Raw genomic sequence first — 23,609 nt, forward strand, 5'->3', positions numbered from 1 at the left:
ACCCCCATTTTTAAACCTTTGTTCTGAATTTGCCTGAAGCATTGCAAGATAGAAAATTATTCCCATCCACATTATTTTCCAAATACATGTCAATCCAGTAAGAAAAACTTACCTCTGGAATTCCAGAACCACAGGCATAGGGAGCAAATACTCGGACAAGGGAGACAGCCAGGAAAGCAAACAGCAGAGCCCACAAAATGTAAAGAAAATAATTTAGAATGTAAGCACTTGCACCCTGGGGGAGGAAAAAAAACAAGAACAAACAACTGTTAAACCAATCCAAGAAGTGGCATATTTCTGCTGGCTGCTATATAAATATGGGACAGTGTGAAGCTGGGCCGCTTCATTGAACTTATTAGCAGGGCTGATGCGGTATATATTACACAATGTGTCTTCAACAGTACAAATATCCTATTTTTATGGTTGCAGTCCTGAGGATGCTTATCTTCGGAGTAAGCTTCACTGAGTTATGCTTACTTCCAAGTAAACAGACATAGAACTGAGATGCATGTTATCAATGTGGGATCTAAAGTATAGCAATTTATGAAGACAATGGAGTGGGAGAAAAAATATACCCCAGATTCTATGCATAACAGTGACAAATATATTGCAAAGAATATTCAACAAATGCTGAGACATTCTTGAAACCTACATGATATTTGGAAAATATGTGTTTACTGCTTTTCTGGCTGCACAAGACAAAAACCATTCAGCACAATTAGTGTTTTTCCCCAGTTCACATAAATCTGGGAATATGGCGGGACAATATGCAGCAGATACAGCTGAAAAGAAGGGGGTTCTTAAAATGTCCTACATTCCTCCAGCCTATCAAAACTGTTTTCATATAAACTAATGTGCCTCCTGGTGCCAGAGCTTTTTTTGTGTGAGGCTATTAATCTGCTGTTTCCAGTTTAAGTTTTGTCTTCAAACTGAGATCCAAGCACTTTCCTGCGTTTCTGAGACATAACCTATACGAGGCACTGTAATATAGCACATACCAATATAATATAGACCAAGATACAAATGAGAAGAGTGTTTTCTTTCTAATTTACAGATAATACCACATGTTCCCTGCTCTTTAATACTAGGAAAGAAAAGAAAAAGAAAGGAAACCTCACAGAAAATGCTCTTTAGACACAGAAACAAAACTGCCATTTGAAGAACCCATAAACAACCAGGAATAGGATAAGGATGAGTACATGTGGAAAAGGTCTCAGGATACAGAAGGAACCTTGCCTGGAAAAACAAGAGGAGGAAGCAACTTAGGGTAGAAAACATGCCTCATTCCTGCCTATCGTACTTCTAGGACGGGCTGTTAGTCCTATGTCAGTGGAGCGCCTTATCCATTGCAGCTTTTCTTTTCAGCTTTACAAGAGCTATCCATGGTCCTGCATTTCATCCCAAAGAGGTCCATGGATAAAGCTGAAAAGAAAAGCTGCAACAGTTGAGGAATCCCACTGGTACATGAATTGCCGACTTCCCTGCATGTTTGCTTCAGGATCAGTCATAACACATGGCTAAATCCATATGAAGAAACCAAGATGATGCTCCTTGGAAGTGAACAGGAATGGCATTTCATGCAAACCCAGAAACTCTACATACTCTTAACTTTATGCCAGTCAGGCTACTCAAACAGTAGACAGGATTTGCTGCTGCAAAAGCAGTTTCCCTTTGGTCCGACGTCTCCCACAGAATTATTTTTAAGTGGGTAACTCTTCTGCTCACCAATTTTGACAGCTGGCATTGCTTATCGAATGAAATGAAGAGATTAATGAATCTCTGTTTTGACACTTACTGAATCCGTGAGTAATTCTTATTGCTACAGCTGAAGAACGTTTGTTTAAATTTCCCTGTGAATGTCTTTGTGGAGTGCTTTAAATAAGAGACAGCTATGGCAATAATCATTATTCCTGTACAGGATGGACTTTGTTTGCAATCAAGGTTCACACCAATATGAACTGAAAATACCCTCAGTGAGAAAGGGGGGCTGCTCTTGAAAATCTGGTTCTCAAAATCTTGGGTAGAATGTCTATTTATTCTCTAAATGTAGCTGCATTATGCTTATACTTCACTCCTTTCATTTCAGTCTTAGAGATAAACTTAAATGACTTATTTTAGAAGATATATTTTAGGCAAGCAATTCTCTCAGGAACAGTGGAGTTGGTTTGAATGCACATTCTATGCTCTGAAAAGAAATGCAAATGTGCATAGCACCCAGTCCTGTCACACTAAAATTGTTACATCTTTCTTCATCCTGCACTGAATACACAGTTGGACTTTAAGGCCTGTTAGGCCCCTTCCAACTGAGTATTTCTATGATTCTAAACTGTAGCTAAGTTTAAGCAAGACTTATTGATTCAACCCAACTTTATAAACCACGGGTTAAAGTTGGCTTCTTTCAATAATTAACACTAACCCGAAGTTGTCCAAATTTGAACGTGATGACATGCTGCAATTAATAAAAAATAGAAGTGAAAAATGTAGAAGAGAAAAAACAAGTGATTCTCTCCTCAGAAAAGAGAGGTGCACATAAGCTTCAGGCTCATTTATGTACCTCCAAACCATAGTTTAACATTACATCCAACACAGCCATTAACTTTTTAGTCATAGCTGAATACAGCACCACATTGCCATCCGTCCTGCATTTGTGTTTATTTTACAGCTATAGGGCATAGCCACTGCAAAATAGTAACTTTGCAGTGGATGGGTGAAACAACTTATCTCACTCATTCAAGCACAATTTTGATGTGTGATCTTGCAAAAATTGGTCTTGGAGTGTCAAAGCAGTAGATTGAAACTGACTCAATGTTAAATGTCCAAAAGTACTCCTTTGAGTGCTGCATGGGCTTAATAAGTACACATGGTAATATTAATCACTGTGTAGAATCGAAGGAAAACATGATATGGTATATGTTCAGTTTGTTTCATTGTTCTTCACATTAAGCATCTGCTTTAGTGGCTCTTTCACACACAGAAAAGATAATGAAAACAATTTTGATGGATGTCAGAATGTATGACTTCTGTATGATAAGACACTCTGAAGCTACAAAAAGGCACAACACCTCAGGGTAGATGGTGTTGCAAAACCATCCATCTGTATATGTGTGTGTGTGTTTGAATTGTCACATTCCATCAGTTATGAAAAGCAAAATTCATCAGGTGCAACAAGAAAAAAAGAAAGAGGAGTCTGAACAGATTACATATGAGGCAATGCCCTCTAAGAACTGTCTACATGAAGCGATTCAAGAGTTATTCATTCTTAGCACTAACAGAGTTTTTAAAACCCTAAGAAAGATGCAAAATGTATATGGCAGTTCCTGGGAGTTGTGCCAAAGTTCAGCTATCTACTTATATGGCTAAGGAAAGGGGCATATATCCATAATGTTCTTAAGTGCTCTCTAATTTTATTCACACCAAGTAATTCTTCTTGCACCTATACTGCAAGCTGAAGCCAGCATAGTATATTGTTAAAATACTGGACCAGGTTTAACCTTCTCCCATCGAGTAAACCTGCACTAACTACTAGCCCATCTTGTTGTTCAGTTGCAAAGTCATGTCCAACTCTTCGTGACCTCATGGACAACACTCCTCCAGGTTCTCCTGTCTTCCACCATTCCCTGGAGTCCACCCCACCCCACCCCACCCCACCTCCCCAGTGACCCCATCCAGCCACCTCAACCTCTGCCATCCACTTCTCCTTTTGCCTTCAATCATTCCCAGCATCAGGGTCTTTTCCAATGAGTCCTTCCTTCTCATTAGGTGGCCAAAGTATTTGAGCTTCAGCTTCAGTATCTGTCCATCTAAAGAACAGACAGGGATGATTTCTTTGCCTATCTTACATGGGTGTTAACTAGGAAATTACGAAGGAGAAAGACAAGGATAATATGTAATAAATAAAGTAATGACCCTCTGTGTAATGCATTTTTGTTAGTTCCTAGATAGATGACATTTTTATCGTCTCAGTTTCCACACCTATGTGCAAATCTTTGCACATGCTCAACCAAAAGAAGCAGGTCCAGTAAGTGGCAGTATATTTCTCACATATTTTAGAATATTTTGCAAACTCTGTGTTGTTTTGAATTAAACAACCTTGACTGTAATCAGGGGACAGTTTAATGAGAACCTTTAACAAGAAAGCCAGCATGTTTTTCCTCCTACAGAAATCTTGTCTGCTGCTTATATGCAGGCTTCCTTTCAGGTTTAAGTACTACACACTTTTTATGAGAAATCCTTGTTAAAATATTAACCAGGCAGGAAAGAATAGCACGGACATTACATGGGAAATGTAACCTTACCTCTGACTGGTTAACTAGAAGTTCAGACCATTTTTGCCACTGGGGACATTTGTCCCTGTCCTCAAATGTTGCTTCATTAGATGTCCAGCAACACTGCTCGTGGCTGTACCAAAATGCTGATAGACAGACACCTTCCTTCAAATCAGTCATCCAGTCCACGGCTAAATCTATCACTCCAGCCAATGTGCCTGTCAGGGGGGGAAATGGACATTAATAGAGGGACACAAAATATATGCCTTAGGAAATAAGACAGAGATTGGATAAGGGTGCAAAACATAGGCACACAGAAGTGTCTTATCAATATGGGTCGATCCATGAACAGGGGGCGTTGACACAACTCCATGGTGAGCCACCCTGCAGTGAACAAAACAAGAGCTTATAGCATCCCACTCTCTGAACTGCATCTGCAGTTTACAACTGCCCATCTACAAAATTGTCTCAGAGCCACAGGATACCTTCAAGAGTATGCATTCTTACAACACAACATCAGTGGGATGGAAGAGACCTGAGCCAATGCAAGATAAGAAATATCCCTTTTTTTAACCTTCCTGTGTGATTTACTGTGCAATGTAATGTTTCTTTTTAAATACCATCTGCTTTTCTTGGCTCGGCACTGCACGTTTCTAAACAGGCCCCCTAATCACACACAAGCAAACTTATTCGTCTAGACAAGAATATGTTTGCAACACAAGCAAATATATTCTGTCTAGACTACTTCACGAGCCAATAAAATCAGTGAGGTCAAATTTGGTGGCGGAACTACTGTTCGGCTCTAACTTTAAGATCAGGTCACCAGAACAAGGAAGCACCATGTGTGTGTGTTAGTTACAGCACACTGATTGTAAAATAGCGAATGATTCACTAATAAATGTGGGAGACTTTTATAATTTACTTACAGCACACTAATGCAAATGTAAATGGCTCTTAAATGTTCTGGCCTGAATTTTGCTTAATCCTTACAGCATTTTCTCTTTCTCTTTTTCACACATCTGAATGCTTTGTGTAGCGACACAGTGCACGAGTGACACCAAGTGGTAGATGATTTCAAAGAATGTGTTTCATTCTGAGACTGTAATAAATAGCACTTGGAAGAAAATCTTTATACAGACCATTCAAAATAAAGAAAAACAGTTAGTTCTTGATGATTTGCCAGTTCTGGATTTCAACACTTCATTTCAGCTCAGGGATCCTCGCATGGGTAGGTTTTCACATGTGTTACAATGCTGTGGACAATCCTAGTATGAACTCTTAAAACTAACCAAGACAGTGTATTGTGGATTTTCCTAGCTTGCTCTGCAAATGGGTTAGACTACCATTCCTATCATCCTACAATCAGTGCAATCAATGGCTGGTAGAGATAGGAATTGTAGTCCAACACATCTGTATAGTAAGTCAGAGACCAGGTTGGGGAAAACATGCACTAAAGCACTGTCTACATTGAAGGGTGTTGCTGAATACGTTACTGTGATACAGAGAATTTTATATATGCTTTCCCTTACTATTTTAATAGATTGCATTTTAACAGTAAGGCAAAATATCAGAGACAAATATTCTATAGTCATTGATTAATAGTTCTGGTCTATGCAAACTTACTAATGATAACTCTTTATTTTGTTGAACAAATGCGGCTATTAGAATTTCATCCCAATAATCTAGTTATTTCTCAAAATTGTCATTAATCACTTGTGATGACTAAGTTATATTATCTTATAATAATAAATTAGGAGAAAGTTCTGTTTGTATTTTTTCTCTTGGTTTCTCTTTTTACTTAAAAAAGAGGATAAACTGATAATAGTAATGCTTGACTGGCGATTTAGATGGTTGTTCTCAAAAGATCTAAAATGGTATATTCATAGTAAATTAGAAGAAAGTTGATTGTAGCATATGCATTGTGGGATGCTGGAACAAGCAACTTTTCCTTTCTTCCTTCAAAGGAAAAGGTACACCAAGCTCAGTTCATTTCTAGAAGATTTTGGAAGTTTTGCTCCAATATGTTATTGTTTATTGATCTATCAGAGTTAACCTTTTCAGTGAGCACACTGGGAATTTTGAAAGAGTCTCACAGGCACTCTTACAATTGGAGACATGCTCATTCATAAAGCAGCTACTATGATACGCTTGGCTAGCTACAAAACACTGATTTCCCAGAAGGCAAATTTGTAGGACTAGATAAAAAGTCGCTTGCTTAATAATGTAAGTACTTTCAAAAGATGCAGAAGTAGCATCTTTTGAATGCAGAAAGCGATGGCTCTGGAAAACAATGCTTTGCTTTGCAATATGCAAAAACATTCGATGCAAAAACATTTTTTAAAGTAATACAATAACAATCAGGAGGTAGGTAGCCTAGCTGGATGTGTACATCTCTTCAGCAAAATCTATTAGCTCCTTCATTTTCCTAAAGCCAAATCTGAATTTCATTTGGTGTCTATACCTTTCCCAGTGTTATATGCACTCCCGCAGAAGAAATGACCTGGCCCTTTAAATAGCAAGCATTGCCTTATCAATTTAATCTTACTGAATTACAGGTTCTGAATTCTCTACTATGTAAGAAATGAACAGATTTTTCTAGGAACTGAGCAGATTCTTAAAATATTCACCTCTGAAACAGGAAGGTAATTCAGAATAATTTAGTATTTTAAAAAGAAAAGTGCAGATAAAGATGATACCTATATCCAGTGAGTAGAGAACAAATGCATGTGAACCATGATAACATTTCCCTTTATAAATGCATGTTTTTGCAGCATTAGTTTGATCAGGGGCAGGGAAGGGAGTTATAAGTATAAAAGAAAAACGCCCAGCTTATCAATGCATTTCTATTTATGGGCATATTTTCACAGAGAAAGCACATTACTTGTTAATTTTCTTTTTCTAGGTCAACGCTCAGCATGAGATCTCCCATCACAGATCAGAGATCCATGTATCTTATCTTAATCATACTGAAATGAATCACAGCATTCAACCCAGCATGTGCTGCCAGAGCAAAGCTCTAAATATTTATACTGGTCAACACAAAACGACCTTACACGTTCTTAACAATACCTGCCAGCAGTCCTATAAGTAGCATCACAACCCAGCCTGACCAGGCATCCAGTAAACTTTTTATGAACTCCCATATCGACTCTTTGCTTTTGTTTGTAATCTGGAAAGGCAAAAAAGTAAAGTTTAGTTGATGCATATATTCTTCTTTTTATATACTATATCTAAATAGACAAAAAGGAAAAAATGACTTGATCACATCGTATTTACATATGCTTACAATGCTACTTATTGATATGCAAGGCACATAATATGGAAGGATAAAGAAGAGTTTCTGTTGACCAAAGCTCTGATTTATAGGTGACCCATTTCACAAAAGCACTACAGCTTATTCATGCTATGCTAACTTGGTTTAAGGCATGGCATATCTTGGTTTGATTTGCCTAATTATCACCCAGGTACAGCTTGCCATGTTGTCTGACCAGTGGCACAGTTTGTTTAAGGAGAGAACAACTTTCAAAAAACCTCAAAATAGGCCATGGGGTGTTTGAAGGTTGTTTCTCCCTCGAACAAACCATGCCACCCAAGAGCAGATGACACAAGCCATACCTTGGTAATAATCAGGCAAATAGTGCCACATACAGCAAGTTAAGTTGTAACCATAATACAAGTTGAGTCAATGACAAGAAAGGAAGGGCAAGAGACATGAACAGGCCAGGATATATTGAAACATGTTTATTGAGTTTTTTATTTCAGATTATACTACATTATGCACTCATTTATTATTATTATTATTATTATTATTATTATTATTATTATTATTACATTTCTATGCCGCCCCTTGCCTTTACAACAGGTAACAACAGAACGCAGGATACATTTTCTTGAAATCATACTTAATCATTGGTAATAACCAGTTTAAGTCCGCTAGAAGGGAATTTGAAAAAAAAAATCAATTTCTGTATTGCCTGTAGTCTCTTTGGGTGGTTCACAACATTACCTCACCCATCTATTCAGGCCCAACCCTGCTTAGCTTCCAAGATTAGGCAGGATCAGGCACTTCAGCTTATAAGGAAGGCAGACTGTACAGAAAATATGTATGGTGTTAGACTGCCAGTTTCTTCATTCATTTTTGATGGTAACATTTTGAGGTACAATAAATTAATGGAAGACAATCAATCACCTAACATTTAACCAGCTGTGCAATGTGCTGTTGGCTCTTGAAATATCATGTTCACATACCTTTCGATGTCTGTCTGTGTCACGTGATTTCTCCCTTAACCAATCAATGGTATGAAAGTCTTCGTAAGTCCCAACATCAGGGAAGGGTTCATCCAAAAAATCCATCAGATTTCCAGAACCATTCATGGTTCCTGCATTAACCATAGTAGTACCTATAAAGAAAGCAAAATAACAGGCCACTTGCACTGAAATAAAAATATTTACACCAGATGACTCCCCCTGTCATCTGGACCACCATCTCAGTTGCATTTTAAGTACAACTTGAGAAGCCTACTTTCACAGATATTTAATGGACGTGAATTAGAAATACCAGTAAATCCATTCCTTTCAAGTGTATTCTAATAAAGAAAGCATGCTATTGCACTTGCGCATACTAGAAAAATAAGCAAAATCTTTTTCTAGTGTCTTTGGTGACTCCAGGCATTTACTAAGCTAATGATTCTAAATGGAACACTTGTGCTTTCCCATGGATGTCCACCATGAAGGATTTCCCAGTATGCAATTGAATGATCTAAATTTATAACCCTCAGTGAAAGGAAAAGAGCAAACAAGCAAGCAAGCTCTTTTAATTGGATGGTGTTTATGTTAGATATGTCTAAGTATCAAAGTATCTCTGATTTATGGCAACCCTATGAATGAATGCCCTTCAAAACGTCTTGACCTTGACAACCCTGCTAAGCGCTTACAAACTCTAAGTTGTGACTCTGAGATCCATAATAGATCCATCTCAAGTTGGTCATCCTCTTCTTCTGGCATCAGCCTTCCCTAGCATTATTGTCTTCTCCATTGTCTTCTCCATGTTGTACCTTAAGTACAACAGCTTCAATTTCATCATTTTGCTTCCAGGCCAAGTTCTAGCTTGATTTGATCTTGGATCCACTTATTCATTTTTCTGTGGTCTGTGGTATTCTAGGGACTAAGCTATTCACAAAGCTTTCCTCCAGCACCATGTTTTGAATGCATCAATTTTCCTCCTGTCAGATCTCTTCATGGTGCCATTTTCAAATCCATTCAAAATGATCAGAAATACAAGGGTGTAGATTATCTTGGCCTTGGTCTCCAGTGAAACATCCTTACAATTGATGGTCTTCTCTAGCTCCTTCATTGCTGTCCTTCCAAGTCACAGTCATCTTGTAATTTCCTTGCTGCAGTATCTCTTTGAAATGCTGATTGAGCCCAAATCTTTCACAGGTTCAGTTTTTTCATTGTTAACGTTAAAGTTGGGAAATTCTTCTTAGTCTTAATTTTATTTATTTATGTAAAGGTTTTATATGCCATCCCAATACTAAAAGTCTCCGGACGGCTTACAAAAAAAACAAAAACAAAAAACAAAAACAAAGAAAACCTGTATAAAATGTTTTATAGATGGTATCTATCACCAAATAGATTAGCTAAGATGTTTCCAAATATGTCAAATGTATGTTGGAAATGTAAACATAAACCGGGTACCTTTTATCATATGTGGCGGACCTGTGATAAGGCAACAAAATACTGGGTCAAAATATACAAATGGATTGAGGGAATGTTACAAAAACCTCTAATATTTAAACCTGAAGTTTTCTTATTAGGCATTGTACCTGAGGATGCTGGTAATCAAGCAATGTATCTGATTCTACATGTAACTACTGCGGCGAGGATTGCATTTGCCCAACTTTGGAGGAGTGAAGAACCACCTACCAACGAACTGATGTTAAAAAAGATCTTGGACTGTGCCAAAATGGACAGATTGACTTTATCTCTGAAGAAGAAAGAAGATACAGACGTCTATCAAACTTGGATTTCCTTGTATTACTGGCTAGAGAAATGGGACTATGCATAGATTAAATATGTTTACGGATTATCATAAAAATTATGGGGGGCTGACCCAGTAGATCTGATGCTTTTGATGATTGATGATTTTTTAGTTTCTTTTTGTTAGTTTTGTTAGTCAGTAGCAAAATAACAATAAAACTTATTTAAACAAAAACACTATTCAGCCAAAATCATACTTTTGCACTTCCACTTTCATTGTTGTTTCAATTTACTGCTCTTTTCTGCCAGTAATATATCATTTGCATATTAAAGTATTGATCAATTCACTGCCAATTTCCATGCCTTCTTTCTTTGAACCAGCTTTTCTATTATGTTCAGCATATAGACAGAACAGATAGGAAGATAAAAAAATACCCTAGTCTGGTGCCTTTACCTGTAGCAAACCATACTGTTTCTCCATATTATGTCCTAACAGAGGCTTCTTGTTCACAATACAGGCTGCATTCCAGGACTACCAGGGCCTGGGGCACGCCAATTTCTTTCAGAACTATCCATAGCTTCTCATGATTAAAGGTGAAAGGCTCTGTTGTAGTCCACAAAGCATAAACTCAGTCCTAAATTTGCTGCACTCCTTAGCATCTCCTTTCTTGGATACTGGAATGTACATTGAACATTTCCAGTCTGTGAGCTCTTTGTTTTCTTTACCATGTTTGTAGACATATTATCCTTGTTAGGAATTGGACTAATTCAGTATATACAGCTTGTAATTGTTCTACTCCAGGTGCTTTATTCCGCCTAGTCCCACTGCTTTATTCCTTCTAAGTGCTCTCAGAGTAGCTTTTCCTGTTGGGCACATAATACATAAAATGGCTACAGCTGGGATCCAAACAATCATACAAATAGTTCCAGATGCCCAAGGAAAGTTTGGAATTGATTTCGTCCAAGAGCTGCTTCCCATGCCACATGTTAATGTTCTTTTGAAATGGAAGAGAGTTTTGTAAGCTGGTAGTGGTGCAGGACTGCACATTTTAAAGATAGAATATACCGAATACATATTCTAGTGGGTCTAAAATAATTCTCTGAGCCATTGCCTCGGCCATAATTCCTTCATAAGTGTGTAAGCATGCCCTCTCTAATGCTCCATTTGCTCTGATGGGACATGGGTAGGCTCCTATGAGAGAAAGCAGTCTTTCCAAGACAGGATATTCAGGCATCGGGTCACTGTATATCAGAGATGACTTGACAGCATATAACAACATCAGCAAAGCCTTTGAAATAGCCTGATCTCAAGCCATTTTCTTAGTAACAGCTGTTTTAAGGTGGCAAACAAAAGCATTAAATGAACAAATGTACACATCTGCAAATTCATTACTCAAGCCAGATTATTGACTCAAAAAGTAACACAAAGAAGGCAAATAGATCCCACAAAGGATGCCAAAACAAAGCAACCTCATAACAAAATAAGAGTAGTACTTGTAAAAAATTAGGAGTTACTTATACATTGCACAGACAATAGGAAGTATCAAACTGTATCACTAAATGTGGGATTTATATTGAATGAAGACACATTTACTTGGACTTTCAAACATGTTTGGACAGAATCTCTCATTAAAGATACCTGTGCAAACTCCGCAGTCATGGAATAAGAAAAAAGATCCTCTAACAGATCAATAACTGGTTAAAGAACAGAAAGCAGAAAACAGAAATGAATGTAAAGTTCTCACCTTGGAAGGAAGAAAACAGTGGGGGTCACAAAGGGACCATCGCGGGACCTGTTTGTTTTGTTTTGTTTTAACAGCAACAACTTGAACTGGAGTAAGGGCAAGCAGAGAGGTGAGCAAGGTTGCTGATGACACAAAAATTATATAGGGTAGTTAAAAGAAAAATGGTCAGAAAGAGCTCCAAAAGGGCCTCTACAAGACTGGGAGAAGAGACATCATGATGGCAAATGTAACCAAGAAGTTCTTATCGGGGCAAAAAATCCTAAAGTCAGCTGATCCTGGAAAGGCAACTTGGATAGCTTAAGCAAAATGTCAATCCCGTGTATAGATGCTATCAAAACAAGAATTTCTGCATTATGGATCCTTAGGACAGGAAGTGCAAATAACTTCTCTGTCAGGATAGGTTATGCAAACTGGGTCTCTTAATTTAGAAAAAAAAAGGATGACTAAAGGGTAACATTATAGAGGTGCATGAAGTTATGCACAATATCAAGTTGTTGTTTTTAAAGTTATATAAAAAGCCTATGCATAACACTAGAACAGGGAGACTTTTATGACAGATAAAGGGAAATACTTCTAAATGCAAAGCATGGTAAAACCACAGAATTTGCTTCCACAAGATACAGAGTGATAGTGATAGCCACCAATTTGAATGGCTTTAAAAGGGGAGTATTAGTCAAATTTATGGGAAAGTCTATTTTAAGTTTATTTTATCACTGGCCTCATTACAGAGACTGTTATTTGTTAGAACTTGGGGGTTTGCTTTTTTCTCACTTTAACTGGAAAGTCATTTCCTATCAAATAGTCTTAGTTTGGCCATAACTCTAGTCGCAGTGGGAAGTTTCTTCCAGACTTGAGATGCAATCAGTTCATATCTTGCTATGTCAGCATGAAGGCTGGAAAAACTGTTTCCCTCATACATTCACAGCTAGTATTTTTGCAGTGCCATAATTCACACACAGTTGGAGTGAAAGACTTCAGAAGCCATTTGTGCAGTTGATCCAAGAAAGTTTTAGTAAAATGTAGCCTGTTTAAATAAAACAATTCTTTACATTTGAAAGTTAAGGAAACTTCAAGTCAGAACACACACACATACATATCTGAAGGCATTTTCTTGGATTGTTTTAGGAAGCAATAGGATCCAAAACTGCAAGTGACCCTGTGGTCTGCACTCCAAGACTTTTTAGCCCAGATTCCTTCCCAATATTTGTTTAATACATTCCATAGCTGCATCCCCAAGGTGACTTACAATATACAACAACTATAATATTTCAGTATAAGAAATTCATAACCCCTTTATAAATGTATTATACTTTCAATCAACCTCACAGCAGAGTTTGTCTCAATAGATTACAGAAAGTCAAAGAATAAATTGCACAAAATAAATTAGTCATGAAAGCTAAGAAAATAACAGACAATATAAAGCAGCAGAGGTTTAAATATAAAATATATAAAGCCACCCATAACATGGGAGAAAAGAAAGGCTTTCCTTGGCACTGAAAAGATATCACTGTAGACTGTAGATACCAGACAAGGTTCTCTAGGGAAGGTGTTGCATCACCCACCACTGAGCCACTGGCTTGCCATTAAGAGTTAGGTCACCCAGAAGAGGGCTTTCGAAGATGACCTAACTCTTAATGGCAAGCCAGTGAGTTAGCACTTCAAAGACTCATATGAACATAGTTCACAGGTAGGCAACTTGGTGTCTCTGGGCAGCCATGAGTGCCCAGATACCTTTGTCAATGCCCGCCAAGGTATCTTTGCGCCCGTTCCAATTAACACATTTTCTTTCCAGTAGCTGGTGGTACAGCAGAACAGGTTGCTCCTGTTGCTGCAAACTGTAGGTTCAAATGAGTTTTTCAGTGTGTTGAAGCTTAGATGCCACATTTGCCTTGTAACCTGCTGACAAGATTGAGTATTTGTCTTTTGCCCTATCTCACATAGCAACCATTTTGTGGTGGTACCCAGAGCGATTTTCCAAATTGCCGGATGTGTACATGATCCAAAAAGCTTACCTATCCCTGATGCAGGTGGTTCTTCAAAGAAGCTGGACCCAAAATGTTTAAAAGGTCAAATTCAGCAATTTGAATTGGCACCCAAAATTCTGCTAGTGTAGAATTCCCAGCATAACCTATTGCACATCCTGGAAAATGATTCCCAAATAACTGTTCAGAGGCATATGGATTTTTTTTTAAATCTGCCTTTTCATGTTTACAAGGAAGCACTGTGTGTGCACAAACAGGCCCTAGTGGATCCCACCCACCACCAGGTAAAGGGGGATATTATAGCCAGTGAGAGAACACATGCCAGCTTGATTTCATTATAAAATATCATAAATTGGGAGGTGGAACTGGGAAAGTCACAGAGATCTGAGCTTCTGACACTTACATTAGACAATAGTGAGACAGATAAGCATTCCCCAGCTTCAGATCCACCAATGTTTTGGACCACAGTTCCCATTAAGCTTAGCCACCTGGTATTGAGATACTGAGATCTTTCTGACTGTGCCCATTATAATGAAAGACTCTTTGATTTACCAGAAGTTTTTGGAAGCAGAAAGGGAGGGAGAGGGGCTTTCTGCAAATACCCTGTTTTTTCTGCAGACTCCACACCATCTTTCACATAGTTCCAAAGGGTCTCCAAATTCTCCAAAGCAGATGAAAGTGTGCAGGTATTTATTATTTATTATTTATTTATTTGCATTTATATACCACCCCTGTAGCCCAGAGGGCTCTCTGCGTGGTTTACAAACAGGTAGCTCCCAAAGATAGGGTAGATCAGCAAAATTTGCCTCCTGCTCCTGTTGCTCACATCAGCACCAGGGACACAATTTGATGCAGCCCACTAATTTAGCTCAGATTTTAAAAAACCCTACACAGAGGAGACAGAAAGTGAAAGCCAGCATAGCATAATGCCAGCCCTCTTAAGATCTAGTGGGTTTTGCAGGTTATAGAATCAAAAGCTGACACAAACTTGGGGCGGATGACTACAACCTTAAAGCCAGACGGGCCACCAAGCCCCAGCCTCAGGGCAGGAGCTTCCATGTAGCAGTCACTGTGCTCCTCCCTCTTCATTTGACACTTGCCTCTGGGATCCCTAATTCGCACCCTGCCCTGTCATTCGAAGGCCCTCCTTGAGCATTAGAACTATTCTTATCTATCTTCAGCTCCTGCAGTCTTGACTGCTTAGCAGCATCTTCCTCCTCCCAGTCTGACTCAGAATCAGTTCCCAGATCTTCCTGAGGTGACTTTGCAAATGCATTCCTTACACCAGGGCCACCATAATTCGTTGATTACCCAGTTGTATCAGCCAGAAGTCCATGGCTGTTTCAGCCATTCTCTCACCACAGTTAATAAGCCACAGAGAACTATGGGCTACTGAGTGTGGGTGTTCGCTTGCCCACATGCACATGCACACACACTCCGTATAAGCGTACTTGCATGTGCATGCGGATATATATAAACATACAAACACATACACACTGTGTGTGTTCTTTATTATTGCAGTCAGTTGCAGATTTGCAGAATTTGCAGAACCAGCAGAAGTGTAATTCCATTAAATGTCAAAATGCAGTGATCCATTAGCTACTTATTAAAACTATTAATTTATTTATTTATTTAAAACATTTCTATGCCGCCCCCATTGCAACAAAGCCTCGGGGTGGCTCACAACATCCAAAATAAACATAAAAATACAATCAATAATTTAAAACCTGGTACCATCTCGGCAATATATATTAAAATCTATAAATACAATAATAATAAATTAACAGTTAAAATAACTTTTAAATAAAAAGGTCTTTGCCTGGCACCAAAAAGCAAATAATGACGGCGCCAGGCGGACCTCTCTGGGGAGCGCATTCCATAGGTGGGGCACCACCGCAGAGAAAGCCCTCCTCCAGGTACTCACCCTCCTAATATCCTTTACAGAGGGTTCCTGGAGAAGGGCATCCGCTGCCGATCGTAGCGGGTGGGCAGGCGGGCATATATCGTATTATTCATGTTCCAAAATTCCTGTATTTAGTTATCATGCAGTCCACAAGAAATAAGTCATTTAGTTTCTATCCCAGCTTTCCTCCAATGAACATTTGGAGGATATCATACATTTTATCCTCACAGCAATTCTGTGAAGCAGGCAATGGTTTTTGATCATCATCAAAAGTATCTCATCACTGAGTAAACCCTTTCCCCCAGGCCCTGCTCCTCTGGCACTCACTGGCTGTATATACATCACATTTCTCCTGCTTGTGTGCTACCCTTCACCTCTGTTCACAGTCCTTCCTTACTATCTGAGGCTGATAAACAGGGTTTCAGATAGTAAGGAAGATATCATGCAAGTTCATAAAGGAGATACAAGTGAAGAATATATCCTGTATGAGGTGGGCTAGGGAAATACTCCACCTGACCATTTCTAAATGACATTCCTGTGAATAGTAGCAAACAATACATTTTTATTTTAGAAGGGTGGGCAGCTGTCTCAGATGAAATCCAGCATGTCCACTGCTCCATCTTGGTTACACTGACTAGCAGTTACCTTCCAGAATTTCAAACCAGGGGCTTCCCTAGCTCTAACTAAAGATGTTTTAGGACTGAACCTACGCAAAGGATTGGCTTCACCTTTGATCTCTTACCTTTCTCCATATTTTCTCTTTCTAGAACTTACAAAGAAGTAATACTTAGCAAAGAAAAGATAAGACCTCTGTCAGTATAGCCAGTTTACAGGGATTATGGGAGTGGTAGTCTAACACATCTGCCTATCTAAAATATCTGCAAAAGCCTACTAAAGAATTCTCCACAGTGGAGAATTCAGCATGTGCCAGCAGCTTATGCAGATATGACCAAAATAATTTATCAGCTTAATTTAATGTATGCCTCTTTTCCACACTAAATCCCTAAGCCAGTTTAAAATAGGGATAAAGCAAATATCACAGAGCAAAGCTGCAATTTAAAACATAGGTACAAGAGCACACGTGAGCAAAAAGGCAGTGCTTCTTGTGTGTGTGAACTCTGAATGGTTCCTACTTGTATCTTGGCCATGAATTGCAGATGCGAGGAGAGCAGACTTCCCTGCCTCTCTGTGCAGAGAAGACCAGAAGGTGTCTAATGGCTGCCTGGAGCATGCTGGGAACTGAAGGAACTTTTTCCATATAAACATACATAAGGTTGCACCCTAGATGAAGTAAGATCAAATGACTGAAATCAGTATACTCACAGTGTATACTCAGTACCCAGAAGCAATACATGTTAACAGGCTTTTTGGGAATGCAGGTGAAACACAATCAAAGTCACCTGCTTTAGCAGCTCTAACAGACATCAGGCCTTGTTTCAATTATAAACCCAAAAATGAAAATCCTTCCTACCTCATTCCTTAGCTTAATATATAACAAAGCCCAGAACAAGTTTTCTGTGTTCTAGTGGTGTGTTACAATGACACAAAAAATAAATTCTCAAGAGCATTGGTAGTGTGAAAAATCCCCACTGATTAAAAAAAAAAGAACAGAAAGTAGTCTGTGTTCTTATGCTACTGAAACCGAATCATGCTTTTTGGTCTAGAAGAGATCGGTTTCAACATGGCCTTTAAGCAGCTGAAAACTCTTCAGTTGCTGCATTGTTGTATTGCTCTTTTATGTTCATCCCTCTCTAACATTATTTAACATATTGACAAACTATCCCAATACCGTACTAATTAATAAGGAAAAATCCTCTCACATAAGCTGCTCAAGCTAATCGGAGTAATTAAAAGCAAAAATGTAATTAGATGTTTAAAATATATTTCTGCAAGCCGTTCAACTGCAGCAGGTGCTTTGCATCCAACCAAACGATCTGCACAGCTCCATTTCCCACAAACAGACACAAAAAAATTGAATGTGCGGACAAGAGACGCACAGAGCTCTCTCCCCCATAAAATGGGTTTACTGGGGAAACATGGATGATCTCTAATGCATCAGTATGTTGCAAAGGCCACACAAATTTCAAATGATGCCATTTCTACATAACAATACTATCATTCCCCACCCCCACTGCAAAGGCTACTGAAAATGTAGCTTGTTGCGTCCTAAAACGCTGATGATGACTGTGAATAGGCTGCTTTCATTGCAGATTTAACGCCCCAGCTAGCAGGATTGCTTCTAAATATGCCAGCGGAAAATCGGAAGAGCAAGTAAACAATCCCTCCACCTGCAATGTTCATATCCACAAAAACCCTATCATGAGGTTCCCTAAACCCTCCCCTAAAGCTTGAGAGCTATTGATTTCAGAGGAAGGGCACAGGCAAAGACTTACAAATCATGCTATGAAACATGGTCTTCTCTTACCTGCAATGCAACATCATTTAGTTCAGCCCCAAAGACACAGGCAGCATCCTCTCCTCTCTGGTATGGCTGCAAAGGGAATGATGTCATGTGGAGGAAGCAGTAACAGTCACATGACGATGTGCTTTCTATTGGAATGCTGCTATAGTGGGAAGCAGCAGCTGATTTAGGATCCTTCAGGGTTAACCAGGCGATTCAAACTTCCTTATACCTTTGCAACTCCTGCGGCAATGCTTTCCTGCCCTGCCATTATGCTATGAATTGGGTGCACATTTCTTAACCAGTCTGCATTTGCTTTTGATTTCAGAAAATGGAGAAGTGCTAGGAGAAAAAGAGTATTAAGTGAAATGTGACACAAATGCAGTCGAACTATTTTTATTCAGGGATGTACAGAGTGCCTAGTACAAAGGATAGAAGTGACACATGTTTTTACTTGCTGAGATTTTATATTCAAATAGAATCTCATCAAAGAAATTTGTAACATCTTGTAACATTTGTAACATTGACAAATTTATTTAAAATGTAAGGTTTTGCACACTGGAGTCCACAGCATCAGATGAATGGAGTGATATCATCAGTCGCAGGCACAAGTATCATGTTGGAAGTAAGGAAAATGAAATGAAAATTTGTACAAATAGTGACAATTAGAGATTGAATGCATGTCAATTGAGCAAACATGTATTTGGCCTGCTGAAAGAAACTTGTTATGTCACATCTAACACCAAATGTAGAGTTACAGCCTGTGGGTTATCCCACAACTGTTCTCAAAATCAAAAAAAAAAAAAAAAAATCTGCATGGGTTTTTTGCCACTTTTCTCTTTTCAACACTGAGACTTAAGTATATACAACTCCCTGCCACAATGCTGTCTCAGCTACAAAAAACCTTAAGCATAAAACCAGCATATACCTCAGCGTTCTTGGTATGAATCAGCTGAATTTGGGTCTCTGTTTCAACATCTGGCACCTTTTCTTACATTCCCTTCTCTCAGTAATTCTGAAGATATGTACAGTCTTTTAGGGGAATTGCCAAGAGGAAGGGACTTGGGAAAACATACCAGCTGCCAGAACAGAGATCCATAGATGCCTGATTCATTTGATAAAAAAAGATCTTGAAAACCAATTAGTAGTCGATACAACCAACAGAAAATTCTGTGAGTGTGAAATGAAGGTTTTACGGAAAGACTTGGTGTTGATCCCCACTCCCAAATGCAACTCCTTTAAATCCATAGTAGAGATGCATTTTTTATTTAGGTAGTGCAGATTTCCGACTTTTCCAAAGGGAGTAAGTCTTTCTCTTCAAAGATCTGTCTTGTTCAAACTTAGATCCATTTTTAAGCCTACATCACAGTCCCAGAGTTCTAGTATCAGAGAAATTTGTTACAAAAGAGGTTGAGGGTTCTTTACAGTATAGGGACATGACATAACCTCACTAAAGAAGTAGGGCACTGCCAGCCTTGAATGGCTACAAAGATGTAGTATTTAAGTTGATCTATACAGCACAGCTTTAGTAGTTTTAGTTTGAAGGCATTTATTTAAGGAATCCTTTTATCAGATCTATAACACCATCCACTATAGAACGTGCCAAAAAGCATCCAGCTTTTCAGCTTACACAAGAAACTGTATCGGCAATGGATGAGACACTTCTGTCAGGGAATATAAATATACCCACATATGACTATTTTGCTGAAGAAGAGTGAAGTTTCTAGATTTATCTGCTTCCAAAAATACACAAAAATGTATTTCCTATCCCTGCAAGATCCATTATATTTAGATGTAGCTCTATTTTGGAATGTGTCTACATATGTAGACTTCTTTCTTAAATCCTTTCTCATATATAGAAGACCCCACTCAGTTCCTGAACTGGCTGGCTAATGTACTGGAAAGCTACAAGATAGTTGTTCGGTTACACTGGATATTATCTCACTGTGCACAAATATGGCACAACACAAAGCTATAGAGTTGACTCTAGCTAAGATAAATGATGTAATTGCCACTCCTACAGACTTTTTGTGTTCAATAGTAGAATAGCTTCTGTTAAAAAATCCTGTTCCAAGACAAATCTTACTGGCAAATTTCTGGCACAGCTATGGGTTGTAAGTTTGCACCAGAACTGGCCCATCTGTATAAGGGCCAGTTTAAACAGACCCGAGCATTAAGTATGAGGATGCCTCTTTCAAACACTCTATTGCCCTCTACAAGATATATTAGAACCAGATTTTATATTATGGAGAGAGACAGAACTCTTCTTCAATTTCAGTAATATGTGAACATTAAACTATCAAATTTGAAATCAATCACAACAAATCCAGACTGAACTTTTTAAATATGGTAGTTATAGCTCAAACTGTCTTGCTTACCATTTACCTGTATCAGAAAACCACGGATGTTAAGTTTCGTTATAAAAAAGGATATCCATTTTTGCCCACATGAAATGCAATCTGCCCTGTTCAGCAAGTCAGACTGCATAGAAACTGTAACAATACAAAAATATCCACATACAACACTACATAACTGTATGCAGTATAACTGCCAATTAAACTGCTAAGAGGGACCATGCATATGACCTTAAATAGAAACAGGAATGAACAATTCTGACCCAGAATTTAACACGTGCCTGAAAGGATGGTGGTCCCCACAGCTTATGATGGATATACCAGTAAAATATGATATTTTGTGATACGGGATACCACTATCTGTTGAAAGAAAAGGTTCTCGGGGCAGCCATGTTTGCATATAAATAGAAACTTAGCTATATTTGGTACACAGTATTTGCAGTCCTAAGCCTTCTTCATACTTATACACAGTCTGCTGGTTTCCACCATGGAAAGTTTCTGGGTGTCTTTTACAGTATTTTTCCAGCTGTATGTAATCTTTTATATGATGTCTATTTAGTTTTAATCTGCTTGAAAATGGTAAAAATATCTTCATGTTGCTTTTCACAGCTTTGACCGACTATCTTGCTATTCTACAAATTGAACTAAGGCTGGATTAAGGCCCCTGGGAAATTGCCCCTTATGTACAGTTACATGGTGTCAATACGTATTTAAATATGAGTACATAAAATATCTAAATGCATGTCCTTGATTTGGAAAACAAGTGCAGATCTACTTGACCAGCAAATACAGGCAGACTTTCCTTTGACCCTAAACCGATAAGGAATAGTTAATACCGAGAAGCTCTCAAATCTACTTTATGACATGTGTAGCAAGGGCAATCCACTCACCTCATACTTGCCCCATGTTACATGTTGGTATTTCCTCTGAAGTGTACTTTCTTATTCCATTATCCTGTGCAGCTGCAGCGATCTGTAAAGAGGTGGTTTTTCCTTCCTAGTTTTTGTTATGAACAGTGGACTTACACTACACCCAGGAGTAGCAGTCTGTCTGCCTACTTCTGCTTGACAAGGACAGATCTAAGATCTCATTTCCTGTGCATATGTATAAGCTGCTTGATATTTAGCTGGAAATATGAAAATATAACAAGTGCTCTGCCCTCCCAATCATCAGAGTAGCTGAATAAATTTTGTACCATGTGGGCAAGCAACTTTCATTTGCCTGCTGTATCCATACAACTCATCCTTTGGTGATAAGCATCTTCCCTTTTCTGGAGTAAAGCTCAATACACCCTATCAAGTATAGAGGAATTATGATAATGAGAGTCAAACACAGATCCTTTCCAACTGCATTTCTGAATGCCTCTGAACGCTGCATCATCTTAAAATATCATCCCAGGAGCGCACAGCATCCTCTTTGCTCCATTCCAGCTGCACACAAATTTTGTGAGGTTAGAGTGAGTGGCTGAGCCAATGTCAGCCAAGTGAGCTCATGGATGAGAGTCTCAGCTATTGCTTGGTAGAAAAATGAAATAAATCAATCAATGACTGTGTAGTATATCATACTGTGAAGCCTTCACCCAAAAAGTAGCATTTTCTCCCCATTCATGGTAAAAAAAATAAAGATCTGCCAAACTGAGAATGATTCTTGTAGCATAATTTCTCTGTACCTGCAAAAGCAACCTCATGCATTTACAGGGAAACATAAGAGGAGATAAAATCTTTGCAGTATTCCAGTTAAGATATTAACGAAATCACACTGCAGAAGAAGATACACCTTGTAATGTTATATAAACCTTCATGATTTTATCTAACTTAAAAAAGTAAATTTGGCCATAATTTTTGACCTCTGTATTTCAAATCTGAGAAGTTCTTCATGTGCTGGTCATGTAGTATCATTCTAGGGACCTTTACAGTTTTACCATACTCAAAAAGGGAGGATCTTCATGTATCCCATATTGCTGTGATTCATATATCTTCATAAAGCAAGTCAATTATTACTATCTTTCTATTTCAGAAAGAGGCAGAGGAAAGTAGTTGAAGCTGGTAGAGTGCAGTTTGCCTACCACCACCAAGTGAAATTTCTAGTAACCTTTGTCGTCTATGTATTTTAGCAATTATGAACATTATCTGAGAAGAGACCTCTGCACACTCTTGTGGCTTAGACATAAATAAGGGTAATACATGCATGCACGCACATACGAGATCACTGCTGGTCACGAATCTGGGTATTTCAAAGGCAAATACTATTGCAAATGGAATTGTTGGCAGTCAGGATATTGTCTTTGGCATCATAGTCCTTTTGCCTGAACACTTAGTTAGATAACATAGTATCCAGCAGTGTTATTCCACTGCACTGCACTAACAGTAGCTAGGTTCGAAACTATGTGAAAGAGAAGAGAGAGAAAGAGAGAAAAGAGAAAAAAACTAAAAGTTCAATTACATAAGTGGCTGGATATTAGGTTTCTACTGTCAGATGCATATGCATAACATACAAGTGAAAAAAGTTGGCGAAGCTCTGCTACTTCTGCTTAAGTGCAGAAAGATGCAATCGGTTATTGCCCATTGTCTTGATAAGATCAACACTGAAACCAGTTTCTGGTGGCAGGCATCTTGGCATTCGTTCTTTCTACTTGTTGTAACTTCTTTACTAAATTGGGTAGAAGTGGCCTGCCCAACCTGGACAGACAACATTGTTTTTGAAACTATTGTGAAGCAAATGATAGCATGGATACTGTCATACTGGATGTGACAGACATGACCAATAGCCATAAAAATATCTCAAATGTGCCAAAGTTTGGAGAAAACTCATCTTGAAAACCAAACCTTGTACCTTGTAGAATGTAGCCTATCTGCAACAAATAACATTTCTTATAGGGTCACCTTTTAAAATTATTTTTAAGCATTCTTAACAGTTTAACCATATCCTAGAATTTATTTTAGGAGTGTTTACCTGTAAAATAGATACACAAAGCTGTATG

At 38.4% G+C, this 23,609-nt stretch overlaps 1 protein-coding gene across 4 annotated transcripts in view; it reads right to left on the minus strand.

The window, feature by feature from the left end:
* CLCN4 (chloride voltage-gated channel 4) overlaps window positions 1-18,816 on the minus strand; it is a 40,741-nt gene extending 21,925 nt beyond the window's left edge. For 2 of the 4 annotated variants that reach the window (XM_044432329.1, XM_044432335.1), the window contains exons 1-5: window positions 18,300-18,816; window positions 8,514-8,665; window positions 7,335-7,434; window positions 4,296-4,483; window positions 113-235 (exon numbers count right to left, since the gene is read on the minus strand). In XM_044432329.1, the coding sequence (XP_044288264.1) occupies window positions 113-235; window positions 4,296-4,483; window positions 7,335-7,434; window positions 8,514-8,657 (555 nt within the window). In that variant the 5' untranslated portion in view covers window positions 8,658-8,665; window positions 18,300-18,816. Of the gene's footprint in view, window positions 1-112; window positions 236-4,295; window positions 4,484-5,191; window positions 5,242-7,334; window positions 7,435-8,513; window positions 8,666-18,299 lie in introns of those variants that run through there. The other 2 variants (XM_044432310.1, XM_044432321.1) reach the window with 2 other exon arrangements.
* Between the last annotated feature and the right edge of the window lie 4,793 nt (window positions 18,817-23,609).

This window comes from Varanus komodoensis, unplaced genomic scaffold (assembly GCF_004798865.1).
Source record: "Varanus komodoensis strain SLA01 unplaced genomic scaffold, ASM479886v1 scaffold1, whole genome shotgun sequence".
Classification (NCBI taxonomy): Eukaryota; Metazoa; Chordata; class Lepidosauria; order Squamata; family Varanidae; genus Varanus; species Varanus komodoensis.